The 27,977-nt window shown below is 32.4% G+C and overlaps 1 protein-coding gene across 1 annotated transcript in view; it reads right to left on the minus strand.

The window, feature by feature from the left end:
• LOC143249814 (centaurin-gamma-1A-like) overlaps positions 1 to 27,977 on the minus strand; it is a 152,229-nt gene that overhangs the window by 18,067 nt on the left and 106,185 nt on the right. The window contains 8 exon segments of the mRNA XM_076500296.1: positions 999 to 1,072; positions 7,124 to 7,267; positions 8,668 to 8,841; positions 20,708 to 20,870; positions 21,949 to 22,053; positions 22,575 to 22,652; positions 25,527 to 25,727; positions 27,661 to 27,971. Coding sequence (XP_076356411.1) covers positions 999 to 1,072; positions 7,124 to 7,267; positions 8,668 to 8,841; positions 20,708 to 20,870; positions 21,949 to 22,053; positions 22,575 to 22,652; positions 25,527 to 25,727; positions 27,661 to 27,971 — 1,250 coding nt within the window.

Genomic DNA, 27,977 nt, shown 5'->3' on the forward strand with positions numbered 1-27,977 from the left:
ATAAAATATGACACAGATTCCACAACAAGGAAAGTGTCTTGTTTACTTGTTATGGATTAAGATCTACAACCAGTTCATAAACATCAGCAGAGGATTACAAACAAAATACAACAAACACGTTAATTTCAGAAAGGCTTAATGAGGCCAAGGTTCATTAAATGTATTACCTAAGGAAAATTAACAAAGTCACTGCTGTGGTCTCTTATGAATAACAGAAGCAAATGGATTGCTGAATTGTTGTCTTCAAAATAAACTTATTTGTTAGGTGAAGATGTAGATTGGAAATAACCACTAGTAACGTTCAGGTAAAATTTGTATCCTTCAGGAGACACACACCCTACCACAAGAATATTTTCTACATCTAAGAGGACAGAGTGGTGAAACATAATTCTTTACAATACATCACATATTCTAACCACCAACGAAGGTGTACTGACACAACCCATTTTTTGAGTTGTCACCAAAGCTTCTACATATTACAATTGGGAATTAGTTGCATTTTACAAACCCATACAATAATCTCTCCCTTCAGTTGGCCACTAGCACAAGGTGGGACAACATGTGTTGAATCTTACAAACCTATACAAAATCTAGTTGGCTACTAGCAGTTTGCAGCCAATTTATTTCCATGGTGACAACTGATTGCCAATGTTAACAGACACTGAGAGAGATGTATTTGAATAGACAGTTACAGAAACAATATCTGTCAATGAAGCTTCCACTTGGCAAGCAACTTTATCATGCTCTTTTGAAAATCAGAGAGATCCTTGCTTTAAATACATTATTTTAAACATTAACTGTGGCATGGCAACATTGTTGTGAGGTTCAAACAATCCCCTAATGTAACATACAGTCAGGCTGTTTTGCATATGCAAATAAAGTGTTCTTTGAATGAGTATGAAAGGATCTTAATAAAGTGATCAGAAGGTACACGTACATCATTGATGATTATCTCAACTTGCATTTATTATTTATTAAGTATTTAGTAAGTTACTTACATCATTACTGGTGGCTTCAAACTGCCATTGTTTATTATCTAGAGAGACAATAACAAACTCATATCCATCAGAGTCTGAAAAGAAAAAAAAACAAAACATTCTTAACAATTCTTTTTCAAGCAGTAATAAAATTTGGATTAAAAACCTATATATACTGGAGCTAAATCTTGCAATAAATTTATCATAAATATTCCAGTAAAATGTAATTAAACAAAAACATACTATAATCCCAAATTAACAAAATGCATCATACAGGATAAGACGGAAAAATGGTTTTATTCTTGGTTATAAAGAATAAGAAAGTTACTACCATTAACTGAACTATCAGGATTATTCAACATGTTAAAAAAATAGGTTATTTTTAGCTAACAGCTCTATAATTGGAGCTTTTAAAAGTTAACTGTATATTGAACACTATAATATTTACTAGTTTAAAGATCTGGTTGGAGGGCCAACATCTCAAAATAAACAATTTGGTTTTAACTAATAGTATTATTACTATCCACTTTCATTGAACACTCAATAAAAACTTATTTACTTTCCATTTATATAAAATGCATGTCATACTACTTTACCTGACATGTCTTTATAACAGATTTTATTATTTAAAACATTGTTGTTGTTTTTTTATAATTTTGTTATTTTACTCATTTCTAGTTATCTGTATTCCCCTAGTATTTCTTTTCATTCTTCAACTTTCATGCTTTGTGGATAATTTTTGTTCCCAGGCTTCTTTTGGAAGCTTTTTCTTTAAGTAATTTATCTAACTTTTCTTCTCCTTTATTAATTTTATTTGACACAAAAAATTACTGCCACACCTATAACAACTTCCTTCAAAACCAAACTAAACACTTCTGTTTTGTAAGACTGGGCTAACACATACTTATGACTGTACTGAAAATGGCTTAACTAAAATTTACACTTCACATTTCACTTCTGAAATAGAACAATAAGGTTGTCAAACTTCTTTCATTATGTATTGAAGCATTTAAAAAAAAAAAGTTAACCAATCATAATAATTCACATGTGAATTCTGTGATTTTATTCTTACTCTACAAACAACTTATTATACTAAATGTTATGGAAATTATCTTTATATACAACCAATAAAATTTCAATAAATCAGTGGATGAAATTTGATTCACTAGGCTTATTATTTTCATTTTTTCAATCATAAAAACAGGGTAAGACAAGCATATCTAAGTAGAAACTTTATTGAATCACTTACAGAATAAAGATATTGAATTAGTCATATTTTCTCTAAATCTGGAGCATTTGAACAGAAATTTGCATTATGAAGTAGTTCTGGATACAAGCTATTTAAACCAAAAATACCTTGGGTGTGAAAAGAAAAGAAACTACTACCAGAATCTGGTTAGATTTTTTGTTCAATTTTGAGATCATAGTGGTAAAATAAAATACACTGCATACCAATATTTGCTGTCAAATTATTATCAGTGTATAAATGTAGATACCAGTTTGACTGCCAATTTTGATTTGATCTCTTTAAATTGCATGTTCAGTCTTTTTGTTTTGGCAACATTTTTTTTCACACCTAAGGTGTTTTTAATCAGAAAGCAAGACTTTTTTTTATCAATACATACCATAAAATTACACCAAGTTAAAAAGTGACACTCAACAGTAACTAACATTATCTTTAGGGTCATAACCATATTATTCAGAACAAACTTTTATTTACAGAACCGACCATATATGTATATGGTGGTAGTTTCCTCTCTAAAACAGTATTAACAGCTTCCCTTACACTGATGCTATGAGGCTGAAGACGTAGTAAAAATGTTAGACCTAGAGCTCACATGATATTTTGCATAGGTGTGCACAAACATGTTTGTCAAACTTGAGCAGTTTTTGTTGAATAACTTAAAATGTTTTTAACTGTACCAAATGAAACTCCTAACTATAGGTTCTAAAGATCTATCAGTGTACCAAACTTGAAATAAATCCATAAAAGTATGATCTTCTATCACATCCGTTTTCTCTACTTTTGGTGAAAATACAAAATGGATAAAACTCAACCAAATGTCAGATGTTATATTTGGGGTATTTCTAAATGAACTGCCTTGAAATTTAATAGATGAAATAATAGTTCAATAGAGCACATTAATTGAAAGTATGTGATGATTTGAATTACCACAGTCCAAGTGACAGAAGGAGAAAAACTGTTAAACTACCATTTCTGTTAATAACACACAGTATGTCATGTAAGTTGTTTTCTGACTGCAAGACACACTACCATTTGCTATGATAAGGATTTATTTCTCCCTATTAGGAAAGTACCTTTTATACAGTATCTTAACTATGGAATCATATTTACCAATCTCTTGAAACTAGACCATTTGAAGGTAAATGAATTAAGTTGAATTACAACTGTATTATAAAAAAACAAATTTATTTAAATTTTAAAATGTTTTTGAGCATATTTCATGTGTGACACAGTCCAGTAAACATCTTCCAGTGAATTCACTAACAGCACAAAAATACAACAAAATTTTGTAATGGAAAACAACATGTAAAATGAAGAAAAGAAGGCTGAATTTAGATAAAATGCAAATGTAATCCAAAATAATTAGAAAAAAAGATAAAATAGATAATTATCTCAGTGTTGGATATACTGAACAACACTGAGTTATTCAACAATAAATACATAAACAGTTTGTTTTACTACTATAGTGTTAACTAGTTTCCTTGCTGTAAAATATACATTAAATTTGAACAAGGTGAGTAACAAACTCAAACCAAATTTATTTAAAATGATATAGTATGAGGAGACCTATAACCTGCATATTAATGACCTCTTGTAATATCAAAAACTTACAGAATATCTTTCCACCTTCAATAGAAATCATGAATAGCTTTGCATGAAAATGACATCTTAAAGTGCTTGCATTGGTACATGTTTTACCATCATGTGTTACCTAAACAAATAAGAATGAACTACTAAGAAATGATTCCACACAGGTAGAAAACAGCCAATTCTTTCTCTTCATAAAGAGGTACACCACTTGCAACATTAATCCAGTTTCACTGAACTACATTTATAACAACCCTCTGTTTTCTTCCATCAAGCAACTCTCCTATCTAATTCGTTGACTTATTCCCCTCACTTACAAGATCAGTTTCTTTACAAGTCTTTTATATGGTATTTTGTCAAATGCTTTCTTAAAATCCCGATGCACCAAATCTATAACCTTGCCATCATCTACATACAAGTAACATTTTCAAAGCATGCCAAAAGATCTGTAAGGCAAGACTTTTCCTTACTAAGACCATTTTGATGGTCTGATAAAATTCTAAACTTTGTTAAATAACTTTGCATAGTATATTTTATCATAGTTTCCAAAACTTTTTCCACAACTTATGTAAAACCAAATGGCCTATAATTATTGGGACAGCTTCTATTACCTCCCTTGAAGAAAGAAGTAACATTAACTAATTTACATTCTGTTTGTACTTATCCACTAATCAAGACCTCACAAAAAAATTGTAACAAGTGGCTCACATATCCAATCCTTGACCTCCTTTAAAACCCTTGGGGAAATATTATCTGGTCCAGGAGCTTTATCATTCTTTAAACTCCCAATTTTATTTCAATAACCTCAGAATTTATGTAACTGTCTTATTCAGCTTAATTTTTATCTATCAATTACTCAAGAAGAGTAATACTGCTTAAGTATTCATTGGTAAAAACAGAAAAAAATGCAGAATTTAATAATTCAGCTATTTCATAATCATGAGATACAAGCCTTCATTTCACATCCCTCAAGTGTCTGACATTTTATTTATGCCAAATGTACTTAAAAAATCCTTACTGTTAATTTTTATCCTTTCAGCCAAATGTTTTTCATACACCATTTTGGATTTCATAATTGCCTGTATGACCAGCTTTTTTGATCTTCTATAATACTAATCAATTTAAATTTCTTAAATATGTAATGCTTTTCCTTAATTTGATCTCTTATATACTTTGTGAGCCAACTTCACTTTTTACTTGGAGCTACCCTTTTCTTTCTGTAAGGAATATATTTGTTTTTAATATTGAAAATATTTTCTTTAAAATTTTTCCATATTTACTCATTGTCTCCAGATAACTGAGCTGCCCAATTATCACAAGATAATTCTTGTTGTATCCCTTCAAAGTTTGTTGTTTTTCTTAAAATTTAGAATCAAAATATCATTATTCCTGATTTCCACTACACATCAAACTTAATAAAGCAGTGATCACTTGTACCTACATGTTCCCAAATTTCCACCTTCTCTACCATTCCTATATTAGAAGTTAACAACAAATCTAAAAAAGCATTATTTCTAGTAGTTTCCTTTACCAATTGGTGGAAAATTCCATTTTTAGCAATTTAAAAAAACCTTTCTCTGTCATAGTTTGGCTTAAGCATTTCCCAATCAATATGTCTGAAATTAAAATCACCCATAATTATGACTTCATTAACAGCTGAAACCTCAATCTCAGTGTAAAAGTTACTCATCAGATTCATCAAGTGGTTTGTAACAGATCTCTACTAACAGATATCCACCAACAAAAGCCCAAATTGATTCAATCTCCTTGCTATAATCCTTGATATTCTTGACTTCAACAGGATGTACCTCACACTTTACATATGAAGCCACTTCTCCTCCATCTCCATTACTCTGTCCCTATTAAATAACCTATAACCATGTATTTCAAAGAAACTTCTGTCATCAAAATTATCTACATTTAAATTTGTTTCAGTTATTCCCATTATATCACAATCTTCTATTCCTACCAGTGGCCTAAAGCCATCTATTTTATTTCTTGTACCTCTAGTATTACAATAGCCTACTAAACCTATTCTTGTAACTACTTTTACGCAGCTTTTCTCTACATATTAATTTTGTTTTATTTAGTTTATCTTTGCCTCACCACTATCTAGTTCTAGTTTTAAGCTTCCATTAACCTGTTGACTGCAAAGTATTTCAGCTGCTATGGCAACTCCGAACCAAGTTCAAAATACAACTCTGATGCTTCTTCATTTTGTAACTTTTTCGTGATGCCATTTTGGATTGAAAGTGAAACAATTTGTAAGTAAGTCAAATGAATGTCTTTAAAAACACATTGAGAATGAATTAACTCGTCCGTGGCACTGTGTTACCAATCGGCTTGGACGAGTTATCTCGTCTACGACACTGAACAGGTTAATGATGAGTTAATAACCCTTTCAAACATGTCAGACTCTTTCCTACTTAAGTAAAAGCCATACATTCCAAAAAGTTCCTTCCTCTCACTGAACTGATTCCATAAGTCCTACCAGCTAACCTGCTCATTATTAAATATTAATTTCAGCCTAGCATTTAGCTCTAGTGATCTACTCAAAATTTCATCTCCACTATTAATTCTTAGCAGTATCCCTGACACAATTTATTTATGGTCTTTATCTTTAAATGCTTTTATCAACCCCTTGAAGTTATTAATTAGCTCCTCTGACTTTTCCTTATATTGTTATCTCCTACCTACATAACAAAGACTGTATTGCTGTCAGTCCCCTTAATTGTATCTTTTGCTCTGTCAATTGTGTTTCCTACCTCTAGGTAGTATAATCTTAACTCTTTTCTCCTTATTTACTGTACAGACTATTTTATCCACTTGCCATATCAAGGAATCACCTATAACCTCTTTACATTCATAATTCATATCCTTCTCTATTATTCCTTATGATTCCTTTTCCTCCAATAATTCTAAATCTACATAATGTAAGGAGTTGAAATTTGTTGTTTTGAAAACATACATAACTTCAACTTAATCATTTTGTTTAAAATAAACTATATTTATTAAGACCCTTGTGTTTTTATTTCTGTTTGAATAGAGGATCAAAGATACACTGTCATAAAAACAGAATTAGGCCACTTAAAGTGTGCACCAATACTTACAGGGATAATTGTAATATAAACAGTCCAACCCAAGCTGCAATTCTTAAAAATTACAAAACAAATATTAAACAGAAATTCCATTGTAAGCATCAAATCTTAATTGCCTGTTTACTGAAGTAAATAGGTACTGTTATCTTTAGCTCATATTAGTATAAACATTTCTCCTCAATGTGAAAAACATAACCCTATATGTATGAACCAACCATCGAGAGATTCAAGGTTCTTTCCTCCACTACTCTTCATTCTTCTGTGTCGTTTCTTGATATTGGGAGTGTCTAGTTTTCCCAAAAGAGGATTAGTACTAGGAATTCCAGATATATACTGCCCATCAGTTCCATTTACTGCACCTGCTTATTAAACAAAACATTACTGAGACAAAAAGCATAATGCAACAGCAAAAAACGATTGTACTTATGTAAATTAAAGTTGTTTATCTGTCAACATTATAAACAGCTTATCAACAGAAATTGGTCAGAAAATTTTCTTTGATAAGAATGATCTTAGCATTTTATTAAAAAAAAAGATGATAAAAAGTAGAAGCACTAATTGAATACTAATCAATAAACACCTAAACAAAACCTATACTTTCACATTTTTACAATTATTTAAAAAAAAAATGTATAAATATAACAGTTAGTTAAGGATATACTTTAAGCATCAGTACAAAATGTTTCAGACACTATTTTATCATATTGTAACACTAGCTTAATGCCTACATTTAAAATGTTCAAGTAAATATTTTAATAGCACAAAACAGTTTCATATTCAGCATCATGAAGACTAGTACTGCAACAACATTTTATCTTTCAAGACAGCAAGTCTAAACCTAGTGTTACACCACTGTTTGAAATCATTAGCTGGAAATTACGTGAAAACACTATTTATTATACACTACTAAGTTGTACATCCACTAACAAAAATAAGTTATCTTATTACTTTGTTCTAAATAAAATGCTTTTAGGAAACTGACAAACAGAACTAAAGAAACAAAAAGATGAATTTAAACAAAAAATGAATAAAGAAAACTATAAACTATGAAACTTAGTACAAGAGAATTAACTTTTGTATTAACTTTGATTGTTTTAATTGGATACTTTGCATTTCATTGTACATTATTGTATGCTGTACAATGCAATAAACATGATAACTTGGCACAGTTTATTGTCTGTTAAACTATATTTTGTTTCTCTGTTGCTTTTCTCTGTATACTGATATCACTCTATGTAACTGGATACCTTGAGTTATTTTACACTCACATTTTTGTATAATTTAGCTTTAAATAAATGGAGTCTTACTTCTTTGTTTGATAAGACATCAGTATCCATCTCCAGAATGTGTATATTTTGTGATATGTAGAAGCTGTGTTTTGAGACAAAACTGAGGAATATTTTTCATACAGTTTTTGTCATTGCAACAAAATTGAATTTTTTAGTAAATATGTTTTGTATGTAGTAATTCTCTTGTACTAAGTTTTCATTGTTTATAGTTTTTTGTATGTAGTAATTCTCTTGCACTAAGTTTCATAGTTTATAGTTTTTTTGTACGTAGTAATTCTCTTGTACTAAGTTTTCATAGTTTATAGTTTTTTGTATGTAATAATTCTCTTGTACTAAGTTTTCATAGCTTATAGTTTTTTGTACGTAGTAATTCTCTTGTACTACGTTTCATAGTTTATAATTTCATGCTTCTTCAGAATAAATCAATACATGTCTGTATATTTCAAAATGCACACAAATGTCCTTCTTACCTGATGTGACTGGATGATTGGAAATCACTACAGCATCATCACAGTTACTGGATAACGAACCTGACCTGCGACTCTGACGATCTCGTACCAAGTCAAATGCCGAAGCTAATAACGCTTCCCGATCTTGAGTGATAGGTTTGGAAAAAGCCAAAAAAGGAGAACAGTGGTATGTGCCTGTTGGTGGTGGTAGAAAAATGGCATGGTGCGTGGTAAACTCTGTACATGTTGAAACTAACTACCAGATGACACTAGTGCTAACTATCATTTGTAATTTAAATTCAGTTCCTTACGTCACATGAACCAGCATGTAATAGCCTACAAAATTTTGACATGCACCACAATATCAAAATTTTATGGATATAAACACCTAATGATAGTGAAACTTATATCTTAATTCATACAACTTCTGATAAAAATAGTATATAAAAACAATCCTAAGTACTAAAGCCTATCACACATTAATTAAAAGAAATAAACTACAGTCTTTACTCACTTTAATATTTGTCAACTTATATTTTATAACTTTCACACATCATCCTGAAACCTTAAATTCCACTTTCTAAAACTGCTATAACTATATTTAACTGGTAACAAATGTTAAACTAACTAAGTGTTAAAAGTCAAAGCCACAATAACTACAAAAGATTCAAAAATAAAAATAAAAGATTCATAAAAAAATGTGCTTGATAATTACCTAGTAAATTATCAATATTTTCATACATCTGACAAACGTTTCTTTACTAATTTGCTACTTATTTCTAATCCTACAATATACATCTTCTTAACAACTGTATACCAAAGTATCACATGGGGAAAAAGATTGGTTGGTTGGCATTTATTGGCACAAAGCAACCTGGCTATCTGGACAAAACAACCAGTAAGAAATTAAAAATAAAAGTAAAATTATTAAAATACATAAAAAGGAATCATGTTAAAAGAAAACAAAGGAAAATTTTCAAATTAAAAACTTGAACAGAATTAAAAAGGCCAATGGCCTTTAAAAATAAAAAAAAACAACTGAGGTGGACAGTGTCACCATCACCAATGACACTGTCCAAAATGAGGTGTGAACCCATGTCAAAAATAGTGCCATTGCTCATGGCTGTAATGATAACACGATGGTAAAATGTGGGCTATTGTGACTTGAGTGTCACATACACCACACGTTGGTGCATCAGTCCCAGTTAAAAGAAAACAATGAATTAAAAAAATGTGAACAATGCGTAACCTAGCCAGGACAACTTCCTCCCTTTGATCTTTATTGAAGCAAGACAGCCAAACAGCAACAGAAGGTTTGATCTGAAAAAGGTTGTTATCACGTTAATCACTCCAAGACAACTGCCAACTGGCAAGGAGCCGAACCTTGAATACATGACTGTAGTTCACGTACAGAGCAGGCATGGCAGCAATAGCACCAGAGCAGACAGATTTAACTGTGGTGTCAGTGAGCACATTCCCACAAACACTGACATGGCCTGGTGTCCAGAAAACCTGGATAGAAATAGATGATAAAAAGAAATGGGCCAGTCAGTTTTGAATATTGATGAGAAAAGGCTGAGAACTATTGTGATGTGATTATAAGACTAATATAAAGCTAAGTGAGTCAGTATATATAGTACAGTTTGTGTACTGCAATGCTTCTATGTGATCCAGGGCAAGAGAAATGACATAAGTTCAGCAGCAAACACAGAAACTGTAGAGGGGATCTTGTGTGCAACCAGTGAACCACACCAAACCATGGCAGAGCCCACAGAGTCACCTGATTTCAAACCATTTGTATAAATGGTATTCCCAATTGGGAGTATCTGTTTTCTTTAGATGACTCAAAGAAAGGGCACATTTGTGGATGGTAATAAACCATGGTGGGATGGGCTGTCTAGTGGAGACAGCAACATCATTCAAGGACAGACCAAATTCAGCCAAAAGGTAAAAAGGAAAAATGGCAAACCATAAAAAACATGGTCCACTGAGGAAGGAAAACATGACCCCAAGTAAGGATCAATGTTTTGAAGTATACAATAAAGACAGTTGCAAACGGTGGAGGTAGTGAGGAAGTTCATGAGACTCAATGTACAAACTCTGGACTGGGGAAGTGCAGAAAGCTCTCATACACAGCCGAAGCTCCATAATGTGAATGGTGTCCGAAAGCAAGGCTGAGGTCCCAGCAGAGCCACAGACCATGAACCCATAGTCCAGTTTTGATCAAGTGACAAAATGATAGATCTTTAACACAGAACATTAATCTGCTCCCCAAAACATAGAAGAGAGAATATGAAGGATGTTCAGTGCCCTTGCACACATGATACATAGCTGCTTTATGTATAGAATAAATGTAAGCTTACTTAAGAATTTTCCCTCAGGAACCAAAGAAAGAACATCATCGCCAAGACGGAGCTCAGGATTAGGGTGAATACCTGTTGATGACAAAAATAGAGAAAGAAAACAAAATCCTTTGCTGTGGTCCTCTTTAATAAATGATTGAGGGCAGTTTGAAGTTGTCGCTTAATTAAACTTATGCTCAATGATTGATAAAAGACGTGAAAGTTGTCAACATAAAGCTCATTTGCAATGGCAAGATGGAGTTGTCTAGTGATGACATTAATCTTCACACTGAAAAGTGTGACCCTCAAGACACAGCCCTGAGGGACTCCAAGTTTCTGTGAGAAAGTATGGGTGTCAAACCCACAGAGACTTGGAGTCACTGGTCCGTTAAAAGATTAATGATAAATATGGGCAAATGGTCTTGCAAACCATAAGAGTGGAGGTCTCGCAAAATGTCATAGAGACATCATTCCGATAGGAAAGAGGTGATCATTCTGCCCAAGTCTTAATGGCTAAAAAGGTTGGGGATGAAGCCTAAGTGCTAGATGCATGAGAAAAGCTTTTGCCAAGAGTATTGGCAATGCTCTGGTCACCAGCAACTTCCAGGTCATCAGAGAGCGAAATCAAAAGGAAGCAAGAACTATACTGTTCACTGACCTTCTGAATCTTGTCCAATACAACTTTGAAACTGTAGGTAGAAGAGATGCTAGTTGTGAACTTAATCCAAGATTCCTTCTGGTTTTGACGTCTCACCTGCTGAGCATGTGCACGAACCCACTGAAAAGGTTTTAGGATTATACTGAGAAGCCATCCAGATAATATAGTCATTCACTGCTGCCAGTCTTTTATCAATGTCTTACAGATGATGGCAGGATCAAGTTCTGAGAGAGCAGTAAAAGAGGGCCAGTTGGCCTGGTCCAGCTTCCATCAAGGCATTCAGGTCAAATGGCATCAACCATGAGCAGTCTTCCTCAACATAATAGGAAAATTATCACTATCCCTTGGGTCATTGTCAACCACACAAGAGAAATGAGAGAAAAGTGAAGGGGAGTAGAAAGAGAGATCAATAGCAGTAGGTGCATAAAAATAAGTATAAGAACCAGTACTGAAGATGAAAAGGTTATGATCCGAGAACACATGTTCTACAAACGACACTTCTCATCAATATCAGCATCAGTCCAGAGGGGACTATGTCCATTAAAATCTCCCAAGATTAAAAAGGGAGAAGACAACTGTTCAATGATGCACCAAGGTCTGACTGATAGTAAGTCTCTTCAGGAGACAAGTAGAAAGAACAAACAGTGATCATATGACTTATATGCAGTGGCAAAGACAAGGTGGGTATGTGTCGATAGACCAGCAGTGTCACCCCTTCATGTACTCATCCATCACACAACTTGTCATTTCTGTACAAAGAAAACCACCAAAAGGTGACTACATTGGCAGGTTTCAGAATCATTTACTGGAAGGAGACACACACAGGATGACAAGAATCAATGAAATCCTTAATGGCATCTATATTTGAATGGAAATTTCAATAGTTCCATTGTATCAATGTGGACATTTTTATTTAGGTAGAAAATTAGGTGGAGAACTTTTCATTTTATGATCACATCATTTTTCTTTATTAGAAGGAGATATTTTCACCTCTATAAATTCTGCACTGCATTGAGTAGGCAGGTCTCCATCGGTAGATATAGAGTCCAGTGACTGAGGTTGAGAATGAACAACTGTTCGACAACTCAAGGTCAAAGAAGATGGGCCCAAGCATACACCAAAAGCCAGGGCCAAAGGAAATGGACCTGAGCAGCCACTAGAAGGTTTGGTGGGTACAGATATTGGAGTAGACATTGACTCGTCTATTCTCTTAATCACAGATGGCAAAAGACTCTTCTCACACTTGAAGAATGATTTTGATGGAGACACAGAAAAATCTGTCTACACTCCAACTATAGCAGTGGAACAGAGTGCAGCAGCATGTGTTTAAGATGAAGTGATATACAGTAACCTTTGAGGTTTGTGATAAGAAATATTGTGAACCTTTTTCTAACACTGCACCTCTTCTTCCTCCAACAACCAAGGGCAAAAACAAAAGTAAGAGTGGTAAGAGCTACTATAATTAACACTATGAGGGTCCATTTCACACTTGTTCACACATCAAAGAATCATGACGTGATACCTTTGAGTGATCAAACTGCTGACACTGGAAACATCTGAGAGGGTTGGAATATATGGCTGTACCTTACAATTTAGATAACCTGTGTTGATGGTGACAGGTGGTTGTGGTGATGTAAACATCAAAAGTAGGGCACTGGTAGGAAACATAATTCCATCTTTGTGAGTGGAGATACACTTCATTGCAAAAACTCCTTGGGTGGAGAAACCACCGAGGGTCTCTAACTCAGGGATGTTCTTCAAATCCCTGTCAACAATAATTCTTCATGACAAATTCAAAGAAGCATGGGAAGTAACCTTGATGGTTATATCCCCAATGTTTTTTGAATTCAGGAGTTTATTGTGTTTCAGAGGGGATATTTCCACATACATGTCCCTAGAACATAGCTTTTTGACTGACTTAGGAGAGCCAGCAAGCCCCTCTAATTCCTTCTGAATAAAAAAGGAAGACATTTGCCCTAAAGATTTCTCTAATAAATAATGTAATATCAGAAAATGATGTTTAATATGTTAAAGACTGCTGCTCAGTATCTTCAAGATGTGATCGTTTACCTATAATCTGTGTTTTTTACTATTTTATTTTGATTTGGGGGATATATAATAAAAAAAGAAAATTTCAGTGCCCATTACCCACCCACCACAGAGCCCAATGAGGGAATACGTTGCAATGTCATAGAAGGACATTGCAGCAACGCCTAAACAACAGTATCACATGCAATGTCTACAACACCTATTAAGAATTTCCAACACTGGTACTTATTTGACCCCAGCACAACTGGACCAGTCAACTGATCTTGGGGACCACTCCAAGGCTGCCATCTAGAGGAATTCAAGATCAAAATGGTGTGTTAGGGTTGAACCCCTCAACCACAAGGATTCTCTCCTCCCCTTTACGGGTCGCCATGCACAGCAAACACATGGTGGATGTTTAGATCTCAGAGGAGGTAAACTGAAAGCACAGAACCTTCTCTGGGAGATCCTCTCACCACTTACAGGAATCCACAGTAACAAGGGGGAGAAAATAGTATCAATTTTGATTCTTTTATGTCTGCAGTGAAGACATCTTGCTCTTTAACTGGAAACCTTTCAAAGTTGTATGACATGTGATAATGGATTAATCACTGCAGCTGCATAAAAAAGGCTATTATTATGGATGGCCTTTATCCAGCTGTACGCTCAACTTTAGAAACAAACACAATTACTATGTACTTAGTTCATTCAAGTGAATAAAAATTAAATTGCTTAAAATTTTATTTTAGTTAATGTTTCAAAATGTTTTTGTTAAAATGTATTATATAGTAAAGTTACCATTTTCTCAAAGAACATACAGTTAGAGCTCTCGAGCATTAACTAGGTATAGTAGAAATGCTTTTAAGCCCTTTCTTAAATGAAAACCTGTACCAGAGCAGTGGAGAATGATCTAATTTAACTATTATTAATCTTGTATTCTCAAGATGGCTGGTATGGGTATTAAGACTTCAAATAAAATAAAAAATAGTACAACATTTTCGACCTTCTTAGGTCACCTTCAGGTTGACAAATTTTAATTAACAAACTTTAATTACTTTTAATACCCATACTAGCAATCTTGAGAATACATTTTTACTTCAAGTGGGTTTCTCATCATCGTGTATCATTAATCTTATTGTGATGAAACATATTACCACTAATTCTTGATGACTAGAAACCCACTTGAAATAAAAATGCATCTCAGAAAATGACCCAAGAAGGTTGAAGCATTGTTTTCTCTACCTATTAATAAAAGTGTTAATATCCATACCAGCCATTCTGAGATACATATTACTACTAATTACTAATATTACCTGAAGACATAGTAATGCCAGCATGCACTAATCTGGTACCTGTAGAACTTATACCAGACAGCAACTAACCAACTATGTACAAGTTTGTTGGACTTTATACCATCGATAAGTTTATCCTTTAAATTTTTTCTTAATGCATTAAATGCACTTTAACACACACTTACTTTCATATATTTATCCTAATTAGTATGGTACTGGATAACCATCAAGTTAAATTCTTGGTGAAAATGTGCATTTGTATAGCCACACCTACAGTGATTGACATACAATATCAAGAGGTGAGCAGGAATTTTTGTTAATTTATTTTAGGTTAATGATAAAGTACATGTCTGTTTGTATAAAATGAATGGTTTAAAATGCTAGATTATAAGTTACTCAATATGATAATTCAAATGAAGAAACAAATAATTTATATTTGGTTTACAATGTCATTTCAGTTAATATATTCAAACAGGCTTTCATCACCATCACTATATCTCAAGGAATATATATAATAATATGCATCATGAAAAGTATATGTTAAGTTTTAAAAGTATCATTCTAACACAAGTAGTATAATATTGTGTTGAATATCATCACAATGAATATATATTGTGGGAGCTATAAAACAGTATTTTGACAGTGGTATATTAATGGGAGAAATTCAAACAATTTGGCAATATTACACTATTAGTGTCACATCAGTAGAATACATATAAATGAAGTTTTTAGTGTCACACTATAATGAAGAACACAAGCACTTATTTAATAGTGTCACATTATCATTAAGAATAAGAATAGCATTGGTACGTATCATGTAAATAGGATAAACATAAAGAGTGATTTTAACAATTACAAACAGCAGAAGAAATAAGAGGTCTTTTAATGTTACCAAACTATTATGACAAAGACAAATACCAAGAAATATTAAAGATAATTTAACACATAAAAAAGTATTAACAACCTTCAGCTAATCAAGAACAATATAAACAAGACTTGAAATTTTAATATCATAAGGAAAATTTTAACTTGAGAAGTGGACTCCGAAAGTTTGTCAAAGCACGTCCTTCAATTAGACATGCACATAATAAACAGAGAGAGAGAGAAATTCTTCATTGCTCAATCAGATATTTTCAGTTACAAAAGAGGAGATACTTTTATATTCCTGTAGAAAATGATATATTAAAACAGGTTTAATTAACCAGCTTATCTTGAAATCAGTTTTCAGAATAACCATGCCAAGAATTGAAAACATAAACATAGATTAAGTAGAACCTAAAATCAGATGCAAATATACTATTTCCAGCTGATTATGAATGGATAGTAACAAAAAATTACCATCCAAGGGTCAGTATAAAATAAGTACAAACTTACACAACATTAAATGCAAAATTAGGAGTGAATAAAAAAATTATACTTCCAAGTAAAATTACAAATATTGTAAGATGCAACAATTAAACTTAAGAATGTAGAAAACAATTACAAAAAGAAAGATTACAAGAAAAACATCCATGACCTCAAAAAGACTAAGTTATTTGTTAAGTACATTTAATATACTTAATATTTAAAGAGACACAAATAAAAGAAACACAACTAACAACAGCAAGAAAATGTGATTTCTTTTCACCACAACATAAATAAAACAAGTACATCTGAATCAGAAAATCTGGATAAAAATTCTAGTTACATTACACTAAGAATGTAATTTCCATATAATAGATGCTAGGTTAGATTTATTAGGGTTGGATTCAACCAAGAGATATAGTTACATTAAGGAAAAATAGAAGTTAAGAATTTTTCCATACATATAAATGTAACTGAAAAGTTCTTATCTTCATATATAAAGTGTCTCAGGCAAGTTTAATGGAAAATTTTTCTTTCATATTAATTTAATATTTTTAAAGGACAAAAGGGTAGAACATAAACGGTAAATACAAGCTTCACAATAACTGAGAATTTAGAGATAGCTAAAATTTATCATTTCCATATTTTTTCAATACAGTTGAAGTACAAACCATTTTCTTAGCACAGATATCCTCCATTTAGCAAATAAATGGTAGAAAGAAAAGACCAACATATAAATGATGCATTCTTGCTTGTATTATCTCAAAAAATGAAATACATGCAATTGTTTTCTCACAATTTTCCAAATTTGTATACCATCAAAACACTGTTCTTGCAGTCAAGAACTACTTTTTTCTTGTTACAACTCTTTCTAAACAGTTATGGTCAGAAACTAGTTTTCCTTGTTGAAATTCTTTTAAACATAATTTATATACATATATATCTCATTTGAAAAGCTAATTACTGAGTTTGAATGGGTCAGTCATTTCAATTTCAGTACATTTCTTTCATAATTTTCTTGTACAAAATTAGACATGCACATAATAAACAGAGAGAGAGAGAAATTCTTCATTGCTCAATCAGATATTTTCAGTTACAAAAGAGGAGATACTTTTATATTCCTGTAGAAAATGATATAGTAAAACAGGTTTAATTAACCAGCTTATCTTGAAATAAGCAATTTCATACATAGAATATTTTGTTCTTTTAAAGTAAATAACAATATTGAGATTAAAAATATGCTGGAATAAGTGAGACAAGAGATACGATAAATATTAACTATGATATAATATCTTTATCATAATATTATTATTCTTTATATTGCTGAGCAACTAGTTTCAAAGACAATTCACCAAGTTTTTTATGAGATGTTCAGTTTTTAATTTAAATTTATATATTGTAGTTCATAAATTTTCAGTAAAACTTTCATGTACAGCACAAAAAATTCTACAGTAGTATTTTATTCCGAAAATGTATGAATTTTTGAAAAAGCTCAAACTTCAGAATTATCCATGACATTTTGTAACTATTAAGTAGGTATAACACATACACTGCTGGCCAAAATCTTAGGGCCAATGAACATTAAGAAAAAATATGCATTTTGCATTGTTAGACTCAACCACTTATTTGAGTAGAGCTTCGAAAGATGAAAATAAGAAAAGGGAAAATAAAAAAAAAAAACTTTTTTAGCATTTAATAGGGAAAATGTGAACACTATGAAATTAGCCTAAATACTAGCTGGACGAAAGATTAATACCATACTGAAAAGAAGCATTAATCGGTAAACATGTAACAAAATTTAGTCATTTGTGTTCAAGCATTAGCATTGTCAACATCTCCTGTTTTACACTGGCAAAGGCTAAAAAGTTGACAGAGTTTGAAAGTGGCAGAAGGGTCTCTCTCAACGTACCATCACTGGTGAGACTGGGCATAGTAAAACTCCTGTTGCAAGTTTCTTAAAAGACCCTGAGAGATATGGAACGAGTATTTCAAGTGGTCAGTCCAAGAAAATTTCACTGGTGTTGAGTAGGAGGATTCGACGAGTTGTCCAGCAAGACACCAGCCGATCGTCAAACCAGATTAAGGTCCTTACAAATGCAGAATGCAGCTCAAAAACAATAAGACAGCATCTACGAGAGAAAGGCTTAAAAAACCATAAATGTCTTCAAACTTCACGCCTTTTTCCACACCATGAAACAGCTCGGTTAAACTTTGCTGAAAAGCACCAAACATGGGACGTAGAGAAATGGAAGAAGGTTTTGTTCTCTTACGAGAAAAAATTTAACATGGATGGTCCAGATGGCTTCCAACGTTACTGGCACAATAAGGATATTCCACCAGAGACATTTTCTACTTGACACAGTTGAGGAGGTTTCATCATGATCTGGGGTGCTTTCTCTTTCCATGGAACAATGGAGCTTCAGGTTATACAGGGGCATCAAACAGCAGCTGGCTAAATTGGCATGTTGGAGAGAGCATCCTTATTGACTGAGGCCCTTGCTTGTGTGAAAATGACTGGATCTTTCAGCAATCCACAATGCCTGCAGGACAAAGGACTTTTTCATGGCGAATAACGTGATTCTTTTGGACCATCCAGTGTGTTTGCCCGAACAGAACCCCATTGAAAATGTTTGGGGGTGGATGGCAAAAGAAGTCAATAGAAATGGACGCCAATTCTAAACAGTGCATGATCTTCACGAAGCCATCTTCACCACTTGGAATAACATTCCAGCCAGCCTTCTGCAAATGCTTATATCAACCATGCCAAAGTGAATATTTGCAGTTATTTGCAATGACGGCCATGCAACTCACTACTGAAACCTCTTGTTGGGCATTTCCTACCCTGTTTAGGACTTTTTTTTGGTATGATCTTAAACTTTTGACCAGTTAGTATTTAGGCTAATTTCATAGTGTTAACATTTTCCTTATTAAATGCTAAAAAAGTTTTTTTATTTTTATTTTCTCTTTTCTTATTTTCATCTTTTGAAGCTCTACTCAAATAAGTGGTTGAGTCTAACAAAGCAAAATACATATTTTTCTTTATATTCATTAGCCTTAAGATTTTGGCTAGCAGTGTATAATAACTACAGTTTGATTAATTTACTTTATAAAACATTTTATTCACTTTTTGTAGAAAATTGTGGAGCAGAAGGGGCAAGATACTTTAAAATAAAATTAATTTCTACAAAAACAATTTTTAAAATAAGAAAGATAATTTCAGTAATTTATAGACAACCACAAAGCATCACAAAGAACTCATATTATTGCCAAAAGCAACCATACCAAAGTGAAAAGTCAACTGAAGTCAAAATGTTTTCTAACTAAAGTTTTGAAAAAACAAGAACTACATAATACTTTTAAAACAAATTAAACTCACAAGTTAAAAAAACAAAAGCAACATGAAAAATTATCAGTGAAAATTAAATCTTAAATCACAATTAAAAACAAAGTTCTTAATACTATCCAATAACAAGCCTGATTGATAGATTAGTTACTAATCTTCCTTCTTTCAGCCAATCAGTTCACACTTTTTTTTATACAGAATAAAATCAGAAAGAAAAAACTGACAAAATTAAGCAAAACCTTGTATACATAAGAAGGTATTATCTTTCACCAAAATAAGCAATAAATTTAAAGTTAAACAAAAAACTAGTTAAGGCTACCATTTGTAAACTATCACAAAAACTATATCACTGTAAATGTTTCAAATACACAAATAAAATTTCTGAGTTAATTATTATTATTTCACAAGTTTAAGTCACAAAAGTCATTTGATTTCCCAGATAATGCCATCTGTGGTCATCATTCAAATTTTCAAGTTAATAAAAACATATACACACACAATTTTTTTGTATTATTTAAAATATCACCACCATATTTCAATATTTTATTTAATTAGTAGATTATTCAAGTTTAATTTCTATTATCACAACCACTACATCTTCTCTAATTCATTGTTACATTCTTCCAGAATTATTAAGTTTAAGCTTATACTACCAACACAACAATCAAATTGTTTAGGTTACTTAACCTTCTATCCAGAGAAGGTTTTTCACATTATTTTTACACCTAAACAGCTATATTTTCCATGTTGTTTTATTTAGTATCATCTTAAAAGATTAATTACCACCACCACCATGTTTTTGAATTCTTAGCTTAATACCACCACCATCAGGTTTTATGTTATTTTTTCCTCCACCACCACCAAATTTCTAGGCTAACTCACCTACCACCATCACCACCACACTACATGTTAGGTTATTTCAGCTACTTCCATCAATAAATCTTAAATGAAAGAGTATCCAACATTCCAGAAGAGGTTTGATCTCTGATAAGAATTCATGCAAAACAAGACAATTCACACAGCCATTAAGAATATAAAAAACTTGCAATATTACCTCCAGTAAAAGAAATACCACTCAGTTCAGAAGTTAAGTCATTCATTTGGTTCGATGATGATGTTGATGGAAGCTGCCTTGAGCCTCTGGGTTTCTGGCCTGGAATTTTCACTGTTGTGTGCATCAGAGGGATTTCCTTTCCATGGACATCATCCATATAATCCTACAAATACAATCAATATAACAGTATTACTTAAATGTGTTTTGTTGCTGTAAACATTAGTGATGAATATACATGCAAGTTTCATTTCATATCCAAAGTACAAATAACTCCATTCAAAATAGAATTGTTTGGTTGGATATTTGCTACTCTCACTACTACTACTGAGCTAAATTTATAAATAAAAAATCTCACTACTTCATTGCCTATGAGAATGAACATACAACACCTGAAAAGGTTAAAATGTTTGGACACCGAAATAAAGTAGTAAATGATAAAATTTACAAATGATAATTCCATTACATTATCCACAATATATAATCTATAAGGTATTTGTCTTTATTTATCCTTTTAGCAAATAAAATATCACTGTTTTCAGTGATGCTCAATGAATTTTTTCAATTGGCAATATACTCCATTGATGAGAACCTATCTTTGCCACACACAATCTTATATTAAAATCTATAAGTTAGACTACCTCTTGCTTTAAAAACCATAAAGTTACAGAAAATCAATTTATATGTTACATTTCCTTAAAAATGTACTTTTGATAAATACTAGAAAAACGTATATAAATAATAGGCCAGTAAGGATACCATATCTTAAATGTTTTCATATCTAATTAAGGTTCTTGGGTACTTAAAACATTTTCCCAATATTTTTGTGGAATCTATGCTCCTACTTTTATATGCCTAACAAGAGAACTTTACTTAAAAGTCTTATAAACATTGTATACTTCTGTTAACATTTATTTATGATATGATTTATTCTCAAGATATGATCGTTTGCCGCCTACAAAGATAGGGTTTAATATTCGAAGTATAATTAATCAACTAGCAAATATTTATGAATCTACAGTGTTTTCTTTTTCTACTTGTTTTTAATGAGAATATAATCAGGTTACAACATTGTAGGATTCAGTTAATTGCATAAAGAAAGAAAACAACATATAGTTAGCTGTAGATCTATTACTAATTCATTTAACAAGGTTTCAAAGTCTCTGATAATATACTTAAGCAAAAATTAGTATTTTTATAAATTAGCATGAAGACCAATCAAAAACCATAAAACATTTGCTTACATGAAGACTAGGGTGATAAGTCAGCCTTCCATCACTTGTTAATGTTACATATTTTTTTTTCCATTCTTTGTTTAAGGCTTTGCTACTTCTTTTGTATAAGTAGCCCTGAAAAAAAAAAAAAAACTGAGGTAACAGTGACTCAACAAAAATACATTAAATGTAAAAAACAAGTGCAATAACAGAATAAAAACACTAATTCAAATAGAAGACCTAAAAAACCCTGAAATATTCAGTTCAAAGAAGTATATCACAAAACCTTACTTTCTAATATATCTGAACAAATAGCTCCTTTCAACTACATTACTGAAACATTGACTTTGATACAGATGGCAAATTATCAGCTACCAGTACTAATATAAGTACAGATTATTTTAGTTACAGATAAAATTACATTACTCTATAGCAAGTATTCAACTACTCCAAAATCTTTCATTTATAGCAAGGTAAACTTCACTTTACTTTTATCTGTATTTCCTAAAACTCTAAAGTATATAAAAATCTGAGAAGCTTCAATCTCCTATTGCCATTTTCACATGCTAACAAGTACATAGTCATCCCATTCTAATTTAAAGTAACATTTTAAGCACTTTCTCTTGTTACAATAATATGAAGAAGAAATAATGTACCTGTTTTAATGGAATTATTCTTCCACTTCCAACTTCTCCATTCTTGGTTTTCTTCTCTTCTTCTCCTTTTTTTAATGGCTGAAAATGTTTATTCAAAATCTCTAATACGTATTTATGGTTACCTTACATTCAACAAGGAAAAAACTACAGTATAACTTGGAGTCAAACTGTTTGAGAAGAGTCTCCATAAACATCTCAGCTGAGAACTGAGGATTTAGTTGTAATTCAATTGTTACTTATATGAAGACTTAAGGAGTATTTCTCATCTTGAACAACTGATGGATGGACACAATGTGAACAAGATGATAGCATTAATTCAGAGCTTGTTAAGGAAAAATTGGGAAATTAAAAAAAAAATGATGAAGTTTCTGGATCAGATATTTCCCCAAGGGTTTTAAAGGAGGTTAAACATTGTATGCACACTGTCAGTGAGCCACTTGCTGTCATAAATTCTTGAACAATGGGCAGGTGCCAAAGAACTGGAAGTTAACTAATGTTACTCCTCTCTTCAAGGTAGGCCACAAAAACTGTTCAAGAAATTATAAGCCTAACAGTTTTATATCAGTTGCAGAAAATGTTTTTGGAAAGTCTGATAAAAGATGTTTTTCAAAGTAATTTAACAAAATTTAAGATTTTATTCTATAGTTAACATGGTTTCACTAAGTTAAAATCTTCCCTTACAAATCCTTTTACATTCTTTAAAAAGGTTACTGCTCATGTAGGTGAGAGTAATGGTGTAAACTTGGTGTGTCTGGAAGTATTTGACAAGTGCCACATAAATGGTTTGTAGAAAAAAAAAACATCTCTGTAGAAGTGGATGGTAAGTAGCTAATTGGATAGAAAAATGGCTTGATGTGAAGAGCAGATGAATCGAAGAAAGTAGGAGGTTGTTACAAATGGAGTTCAATCAAACTCTAGATTAATGTCAGAAATTGGTACTTCAGGACTTAGTTTTTGGACCTTTGCTCTTTTTGGTTTACATCAATGAAGTAGATGAAAGAATGACATATAAATTACCTAAATTTGCAGATGATATTAAGGTATTGGGTGTTGCTGGCTGTAAAGAGGATGCTGCCAATTTACAACAGGAGTTAGATCTCAAATGGACAGCAACTGCTTGATGTGAAAACACAATTGTAGAGGATAATGTTTTGATAGGCTTCTGTCTTTCATCTTTGTAATGGGTCAACTTCTATCAACAAGATCAACAAGTACAATAAAACCTTGCCGGCTTGCACACTACTCTAATCAACTGACCTTCCTGCTATGCTGTAGAGATTAGAACATTATCTCAAACTTTTTGATACTTTAAGCAATTACTTTCACCAGAACAACAAAAATCAAAAAGTCCTCGACAATACAAAAAGACATCTCAAACAATTACATATAAAAGAAAACAGACAAAAAAGGAACTACCTAATCAAGACATCTGGAACACAATATTTTGAACTTTGACAATTTTGCACCATGAATACAAGTATACTGTACATCTTTAACCCTCACACCAAACACTATACATTGAACCTGGGAAACATCAAGAAGAAACAAGTGCAAAAATTCAACAGAATTATCAAGAAAGGTAACTCTATGACTACCAACACAGTTCACAACTTCAGTTCAGGACCACTGAAACAGAAAACAAAATTTTTAATCTAGGATTAAACTGTACTATACAATCTGGTACACTTTCATTTGCTGGCATAGTTGCAACTTAGAATCTACTGCACAAAACATCCTGAAACCAGTAGCCAAATAATTTCAACATCAAACCTACTCCATCATCAAGAATGCCAAGAATTCAACATCTGACATAATTTAAAACAAATATAATGGACCTGAAGATGAAGATGGAAGACTTTTGAAATGTCACTTGTATTTTTTACAACAGGCAGTTGCTGCCCATTCCAGTTAACTTATCATGAATACATTGCCTAAACTATTTATTAAAATATTTAGATAATTTAGTGAGTTGGGCATATAAATAGAGAGATGGGTTTTAACTATAATAAATACAAGGTAATGCATGTGGGTTATCATAGCTTGAATTATAAGTATAATTTGGATGAAAATAACTTTAACAGTGTCATAAGAGGAAGGGATCTTGCTGTAATGATTGATCAGTCTCTGAAGCCATCCAAGCAGTTTGTTGTTGCTAGTGATAGGACAAACAGAATTTTATGTTTTATCTACATAAATATTGAATACAAGTCTAATGAGATAATAACTTCACTGGGTAGGTCACTGGTAATATCACATTTAGAGTATTCTGTTAATTCTTGGGGTTTTTACCTGAGGAGGGACATTAAATTGTTGGAAATGGTTTAGAGAAAGGTTATTAGAATGGTGCCTTGGACGGAGGGGTTGTCATCATGAGAAGAAATTAAGATATCTGAAATTGTTTTCTCTTGAAAAATAAGAGTTAGAGGGGATCTGATTGAAGTGTTTAAGATTGTAAGAGGAATTGATAATTCTGATGCATCACTTTTTTCATACTTTATGAAGAAGAATAGTATGGTTAGGGGATACATAAGGATTCTGTCAAGGTAGGTGTCACTTTCAGCTAAATCCATTTTATTTTTACATCAGGGTTGTTGGCATCTGGAATGGGTTGTCTTTGGATGTTGAGAAGGCAGTAAAGTTAAGTGTAAGAGAAAGCAGAATAACTATATGAATGATAAGGGCTGGCTTTAAGAGTTGTTTTATTTTAATTTATTCAATTAATAGTTTTAGTTTTTAACAGTTTTAGAGATTGTGACAGCTGAGATGGACTAATAGGACACATGATGTCCATAAATATAATATTTTGTTTTTATGCATATATAAAGGTAAAAAAATTAAAGAAAAAATGTATAACCCATAAAGTTACAACTGAAATTTGGAATTCACTAAAATTAAAGATTCAAAATCAATATTTCGCTTTTAAAAAAAGGACTATTAAAAATGAAGTCTTACAGTAAACAGATTTGAACGTCTTCTGTTTTTCCGAGAGGTTGTTGGAGTTGAACTTGGTGTTGGTAAATCCTTGTCCTTAGAAGTGGATGTAGGAGGCAAAGCAACCTCTGTCAAAAGATGATCTGGGTCTTCAATCTTGAAATCCTTCAATACAGGAACTCCACTAGAAGCATCCTGACTCCTCTGTCTCATACTCACATCCTATAAAAGAAATTTCTACTGATACCCATGTAGTGATCAAAATTTGTTTAATGAACTGAATGAAAAGAATGACTATTATTCTGATTAAGTGAACCATATAATCAAAGTAAAGGGAAAGTTTTAAATCATGATTATACCAGTAAAATTAAGTTCAATAAAAAAAACTCAAATGCACTTAAATCTGTTTTCCTGAAACATTTATTTAAATTTCTAGTAATCCATCATTTTTACCCTCCTATACATACAGAATAAATAGGTATGAAAAGTATGGAATATTACTTATGAATGTATAAACCAACATAAGTCACTAATGCTCCTTCTTTAAAAGTGTTGATATCCCTAACAGTTTCTTAACTCAAAAACGTATTTCTAACAACACTTATCTCCACTCATACTACAGCTATCACTTAACCATTAGTGTTTCAATCTAAGCATTGATCTGATTATTTTCTCACTTGCTCCAGTCTTTTAACCCACATAACTGCCCTCAGAGATATATGTCTCGTGGCACTCTCCACCTATGTCAATGTGTACTTCAATATATAAGCAACTCCTTCAGATAGTATTGCTACTTTTTCAAAACTGATCCAATCCACAATTACTAACACTGGCTATTAGTGGAATAGAAAGTCAGGAAGGTCTAAAAGGAAGCAAGCACTGTTGGAAATACATTTCTGATTTAAGAAATTGTTAGCTTCCCAAACATACCTCTTCTCACACTACAGCTAGAATCCCATGTTCATAAGGTGGAAGGGCTTGTGAGGGCATTATCAATACAGAATACCCCTCCACAGATCATGACTGTGCCCACAGAAAATTATCATCCCAATGGGGAATGATACTATATTCAGAACAGCCATATTCTTCACCTAGAACCTAAATTATGCACTTTTGGGTGGAATTTAACGTGGTCTATCATTAACTCTGGTCAACCAGGTAGGCAGATCACACTATTTGGGTTCGTAATTATAGGGCAATGGCTCATAAATCTCACTTTGGTAGCTAGGGCATATGGCCCACAAAAGATATAATTGTGAGTGGATCCCAAGCTTCAGCTACAGGGTGATGCATTACAAGCTGCAGGAATCATGATAAGAAGTTAAACAACACCAAAATTGATAAAATCTTTCCTCAACCTGAAAAATTCCAAAAGGCAACACTCCAAACTTAGAGCAACAGGATCCTGTATTCCAAATTTAACCTAAAGAGACAGAACTCGTCAGGTCTAGAATTATAAACACTTATATGGACAAAGAAAATTCCACTTGCCCCTGAAATTATGTGAAGGACATGGAATATACAGTACTCAACCATGAACCCAGGATGGGACCACTCTGTTTTCAGAATTACAAGGAAGTAATGGACCCTTTTCCATGAACAATCTACTGAAACAATATCAGTCAAAACATAGGGTTGCATCTAACCCAACCAGATAGTCAATTGTCAAACCTGAATTGTTATTACTAGTAGGCTTCTACATAAGCTGGTGCCACTCCAATCAATATTAATTGTACGTTACTGATATTTAACACCAAGTGACTTTGTGCTTTCGTAATGAATGTGATTTTGTACATGCCCTTACTTTATTATTATAAAATTTAGATGGAATCTTTTAACTAAATAACAAATGGGGTAGTACTGTTAGTTAGTTTCTACTCCTAGCTTGCTAATCATGAAAAACTGGTCATTTTATATGACTGTGATCTTCTTTTAGCTATTACCTCACTGTTTTTGAAATCAGAATGGCCATGCATGCATAGTTCAATATGAAATGGTATATTTAATTTTATTTCTGTCTTTGCCTCATTGAAAGTAAAATTGTTCTTAGAATGACTACTGTTACCTTGTTTCTGTTGTAATCATTCAGACCTTAAAAACTTCATAGCTAGATGTGTAGGCTAAAAGAATGTGCTTAGATTTTACCATCTCTTACCTTGCTGACCTTGAAAACTGGATGACTTTGTGTATAGGTAACAGTAGGATGGCTACAGTGACTGGGAGAGGTTCCTACTGTTGTTCCTGATGTGACTACAGAACTTGATATACTTGAGCCTACAGAAGTGGAAACCATGGTTGTGGAAGCAGGATGTGATAATATATACCCATTGTTAGCCTTACTGGTCGTTTGTGAGACAGCACTTGAAAGGAAATAGTTACATCTTGGAGGATGACCAATTGGTGTACTTGGCCTTGAGTTGTTTGGAGTTAGTGTGGCCAGTTTGTGTTGAACAATTTTCTGACATGCTGTAA

Source organism: Tachypleus tridentatus, chromosome 4 (assembly GCF_004210375.1).
Source record: "Tachypleus tridentatus isolate NWPU-2018 chromosome 4, ASM421037v1, whole genome shotgun sequence".
Classification (NCBI taxonomy): domain Eukaryota; kingdom Metazoa; phylum Arthropoda; class Merostomata; order Xiphosura; family Limulidae; genus Tachypleus; species Tachypleus tridentatus.